Here is a 5,485-nt window from a genome sequence, read left to right as displayed (position 1 = left end):
ATATAATGTATAATATATAATGTATAATATAGACATACAATTGCAATGCAAGTTAGTTTCTGGGTAAGCATGAAAGGAACTGCCTGAGACATATATGAACGTGGAGTGCTAAAAGCAGGATGGAAAATTCCAAATGTTTCTGGCAGTAATGTGAACAATGGCAAAGTTAGAAACCATGATCGAATATGCCCATACCTGGTCCTTCTTGTAAAGGACAATACTTCGGTTTCCTCCTGCAGTAATTTCAATCACCTTTTGTGATGTGTTGTTTTCTGTGAAAGAATAAAAAGATTTTCAAAGGAAAAGACTTTGAAGAGACAGTCATTATCGTCAAGGAGTTCAGTGCCCAGATGAGGAACAGTAAAAAACCACTCAGATAGTAGGTGTCTGTCTAAAAGTTGATTCTATGTGACCATTACCCACGATGGTAAATCAAGCAGCAAATGGAATTACCCATTGTAGAATCTGTTGGGATGACCAGGCAAGCATGAGACATAATATTAAGCCTCTCAGCACAAACGTGAAATCAAGAAAGCAAACATCTCCCTGAAAGAAACTAATACAGATTGTACACATCTGTAATCATCATTACCCTGACAGGATTTTCCAGTATTCCCTGGTATCTTGATGGGAAGTGGTATCAACTGGTTAGGCTCTCTCTCATCTTCCAGCTGCCCTTCTTCACCAGAACCAAACGAATAGACTTTGTCCAAGGAGGGGACATAGACCAGGGTGTGCTGTCTGGTCAGAAAAAGAAACACGGTCATAATAACCTCATAGCACTGGGCTAGATAGAAAAAAATTTACAGGTACGTTTTCACAGTGGATAGCTGAGGCTTTTCTTTCAAAGTCCTGACAGTCCAGGTATAGAATCCCTTTAACTAAAGTCTTAGGACACTTCCTTACATAAACATTCAGCAATAAAGAAACATATGGACTCAAATTTCCTATACTATCTGCTAATGTTTGTGATTTACTCTTGTTTCAGATACAAAAATAAAGTGTTACGCATTGCTGGCTTCATGCCCTTCTGTTTTCAAAGGCGCACCTTCTATGCTGCTGAGACTGATACAAAGCCCAAGGAAGCTGACAGGAGACTTTTTCTGGCCTAATTCCAGAAAGGCAGAATGAAATTGTATAATTATCACTAGTCTTCAGTTCTTTCTAAAGACCTCCCGTATGTCAAAGTGGATGGGAATTTGGTGATCTTCCCAATGCAGTTTTTTGACAGTTTTTTGCCCTTTGTAACCCAGTATACCCTTTGTTTCTTAAAAGAGAAAAAACCCAAGAGCTTCTAATGGCTTTTGCAGCTCTGTCCCTCTGCATGGGCTGAGGGTTCTGCTTTCACTGGGGTGGTGGCAGGAGGGTGGCTTACCCTTGAAAAGTGGACAGTATTCTGACAGCGCTGACGTGCTGGGACACAGGGATTTGGACATCCTGATGACTCCCTCCCCACTTCCCTTCAGTGATTCCTCTAAGACCTTGACCTTAGAAGGCACATTATTGGTATTTCCTCACCTTCCACAGGCAACTTGTGAAACTCTTGCTCCCCACAGCTCAGCCACCACACGAGGCATGAGCTCATTCCGGGTGGAGTTGTGACCAAGCTGGCCAGCCCCTCCCGCTCCAAAGGTGCACACCAACCCCTCCTTGAAGATAAAGAAACAACCAACACAAGATGAAGGAACAACAGGATCACTATGTTATTAATGGCATTCAAATGGTCACCACTAAGAGCGAGAATCAGTAAGACACAGTATGCTATATGGTAGAGTTCACATCAAGCCTAACCATACACTGTAATGTCCAAATCATTTAACTCCTGAGAAAAGCAATCTAATTCCTAAGAATAGGTATCTGTTGCTGAAGAATTTTACTTGTATGGGTAAACCCTAGTGAATTAGCTACTGTTCACATGTTCTGAAGTCCCCAGTATGCTATAAAAAAGAAAATATTTTCAAGAAGTGCTGAGGTTGAACTGCACCTCTTTGCCCCAGGATTCCCATTCACCATGTTTGCACACAGGTGAGAGGAATATGACAAAAGGCCAGTTTTCCCCAAAAGCTTATTTAGCATCCCCTGGGGATCATATTCAGACTCAGATGGAAGCAGGTCCGCGTGCCTGCTATCCTAGTTTCTAAATGCCATTGATATCCTAATTCCTAAATGCCATCCTAATTTGTCCATGCTGACTTTTAGCAGTGTATCTTTCCTTGCAGGGTGAGGTCTCAGATGCTGGCTTCAGACTCACCTTGGAGAGAACTGCAGTATGATCTGCCCCACACGAGATAAATACAGCCTTCCAGTGCTCTAACGCTCTGATGTACGATGGGCAGTCCCTGTCTGGAAAGAAGACAGCACTGATAAAGTGAAAGAGTACTGGAGGGATCTCAGCACAAAGATTTAGAAAATAGGAGGGTTTAGCACTTTTCAATCCTTCCTTACAGCAATCATGTATTTACCACTTCAGTTTGGGTTGTTTTCTACCCTCCGCTATAACACACTCCTTCTCACAATGTTCTGCCTTTTTCATAGTATTTTCATTTACATTTGATGTGTAACAAAATGCAGCACTTTCACACCTGCTTGCCAAAGGTACTTCAAAATATGTGACTCTCAAGGGAGTGGACTCATTCAGCTCCCACTGACATCAACTTCTGTTTCGCTAGGACAACTCTTTTCTCGCCTTCTAGGTTTGCAGACAATGGGTGATTTTAATTCTTCTCTCACCGTGTGTTTACAGAGAATTAAAGAAGGCAAAGAGGGATAAAATTAATTTATTTCATGCAAGACTACCTGGAGAGAGAGTGGGAATGGAAAGAGACCTGAGACATATGGCTTTAAGAGCCCACACTTTCCAGCTGCCCACATAAAGTTATTAAATTGGAAGTTATCTTGAAGAAATACAGCCTGTAAATCCCTTGTCCCTGGTTGCCTTTCCTGGTCAGGAAACAAAGAACTTATCCAGATATACTTTTTTCAAAAGGCTTTGCTGTCCACTGCTTCTCCAAAGGGGCTTGACAGTCCTGAGAAGCCCCTCACTGACCAGGAAAACACCTTCTGACTGCTGTCCTTCCTTACCTTCTGTGTCTCCCAGTCCCAGTTGTCCAAAATTGTTCTTCCCCCAGGAGTACACAGCTCCAGAGAGTGACACGGCAGCGCTGTGAGCTCCTCCAGCAGCAATCTGAGCAAGTGGGATGCCCTTTAGTCTTTCCACCAGCTGTGGTTGGGGGGTGAGTGTGGCTTGTCTCCCCACTCCAAGCTGTCCATGGGCGTTCTGGCCCCACGTGAAGAGCTCACCTCCTTCACAAACACAACAAAAGAAACCAGCTCAGCCTCTCTGCTTCCCTTCAGTCTTTGCACCTTGGGAGCAGGAGCGAAAATCAGTGCTGTTTCTAGGGACCTAGCTCTGAGGTGAGACCATCATCTGTAGCCAAATCTCCCTGTTTGCTTCTGACCCCTCTGGGGCAGTCCCATGCTGCCCATGTGACTCAGCACAGCAAGAACAAAGGCCGGGTGTTACCACCATACTTGCAAGAAGTTCCCAACCTGAGAGGGGCTCCAACTTAAGAATGACCAGGTCTGGTGACTGCAGAGTGGGATGGCCACATGTGCTCTCCGTAGCACACCTCTGCAGAGGGCTAATGCTTGAGAACTGGAGAGAGACAGAACTGCAGGTCCTTGGGTGCTGGGAGGCAAGAGCAGCGCTGGCAGCCAGCACATCTTGTGTCCCCTGCCCTCTGCTCATTACTCTGTAGTGTTGTCACCAACTACTGGAGTAGTTCAAACGCTCCCCTCTGAGAGAAAGCCTGCCATAGTGTGACTCCCGTTTGGAGGAAAAGTGTGCTTGAAAGACACTACCTCTGGTTAGAGCCATGGCATGCTGGTCCCCACACACTATTTGAACAATGTCATGGTTGCCTAGTTCCTTCACCAGCCTATAAGAAAAGGAAATAGATAGATGCTGTATCATGAGGCAAAGTTAAGGAAGAAGACTCTATGCTCATCAAGTCCTAGCACATTTAGCGTGAATTATATAAAAAAATAAAGGTCACCTGTAAGTTGATTCATCCTGCTCTTATGCTATCCTCCTGCAGCAAGGCTAACTGATTTGACTGTGGTTAGAACCATGGGAAGCTGGAAGAGAATCAGGCTCAGCCCTGGGCAAGCTAACAGAAAACCCCACAGCGAGCTGCCATGCCTGTTTTAGATGATGCTTACCCACTCAGCTTAATCAGAAGGTGGCAAGGTTCAGGTGTGCTTGGGTCCTTCACCCACAGTTTCCCGAAGCCATGTGCAGCCATCTGCATTACTCTATTATGTGCTACTGATCCCTATTAAGTAACAGATAAACCTATCTCATGTGCATACCAAGCAGCTCAAATCCTGGTATTATCCTCAAAATCAGTGCACTTCTTGCTGGGTTAAAAAAAGAAAACAGAGTTTGGGGTAATAGGAATGTAATGTGTTCCTTCTCTACAACAGGCCTCAGTCTCTTGGATGTTACCTCTAGGAAAAGCGAACCAAGTTTTCTGACTCTTACCATCCATACCTCCACCCCGTGAAAGTTTCCTACCTTGTCTTAGAGCAGTTAGCTGAAGCTACAGCCCAGTGTTCAGAAAGCTTCCCATCAGGGGAGAGAACAAGCCTATGTGTTGCATCATGGTTTGAGCATTGCACCTTCTCCTTCCTCTGCATCCACATGCACTCTGCAGAACAAATACAGACAGGTACGATGGTCACGCTAAGGCAGCAGGCACCTTAACCATCTTGGCCCCCTCCCCAACATCTCTGTGTGCTACTGCTTTCACCATAAGCTTCTGCTCCTCAGGAAAAAGTGAGACAAGTGTGTATGACTTATTTTCTCAGATCTCCTGGGGTTTCAGTGTCCTACCCACTGCTTGGTTTCATGCCAGAGGGCTCTTCTGGCTATCACTAAAAGACATTTCTCCCTCTCTTAGGCTGCTGTGCCACCAGCTCCCAAGACAATCAGCAGAACGCCAACAGAAGCACACTCCATTACTTCTGCACAGCTGAGGAGTGTCCCGGAGAGATAAAGCACTTCCTGAGGTATCTGACTGACTCAAGTTTGTCACAGCCTTGGGATGGGATGCCTTGAAGTCAGAGGTTTTACAAGACCCTGGAGAAGCAATGATGGAAAACTCACACGTTGCCCATTTACAGCAGAAAGAAGTCCTTTCTGGTCTACAGCTAAGGGGCTGCAGATGCTTTCCTGACCCTGAGGCCCCAGATCTGCTCAGTCACTCGCGTGTAGCCCTCTGGTAGCACAAGTGTCTGAGACCCAGGATGCCCAGGCATGAGAGGTGGTCATCAGAGCCTTCCCTGGATATGCCTAACACCTCTGAAGTCCACCCTTCTCACACCTCCCCAGCTCAATCCCAACATGCATCCAGAGAGGAAAACTCGGTCTCCCTCTCTCCTGCCTCCCGTCTGCAGCTCCCTGGGACACCTTCAGGCACTTCCA

General features: G+C 45.7%; 1 protein-coding gene across 1 annotated transcript; it reads right to left on the bottom strand.

The window, feature by feature from the left end:
- Positions 1-195: 195 nt before the first annotated feature.
- LOC104400913 (E3 ISG15--protein ligase HERC5-like) lies at positions 196-3,938 on the bottom strand (the record flags this gene model as incomplete). Its single annotated transcript, XM_010013182.1, has 6 exons — positions 196-272; positions 593-741; positions 1,519-1,649; positions 2,252-2,343; positions 3,082-3,303; positions 3,862-3,938. Coding segments are annotated over 6 exons (748 nt in total), but the record flags the coding sequence as incomplete, so codon positions are not given.
- Positions 3,939-5,485: the final 1,547 nt, after the last annotated feature.

The sequence above is a fragment of the Nestor notabilis genome, unplaced genomic scaffold, assembly GCF_000696875.1.
Source record: "Nestor notabilis isolate BGI_N333 unplaced genomic scaffold, ASM69687v1 scaffold34954, whole genome shotgun sequence".
Lineage (NCBI taxonomy): Eukaryota > Metazoa > Chordata > Aves > Psittaciformes > Psittacidae > Nestor > Nestor notabilis.
The sequence above is the reverse complement of the archived record's forward strand: the minus strand, read 5'-3'. Positions and strand labels throughout refer to the sequence as shown.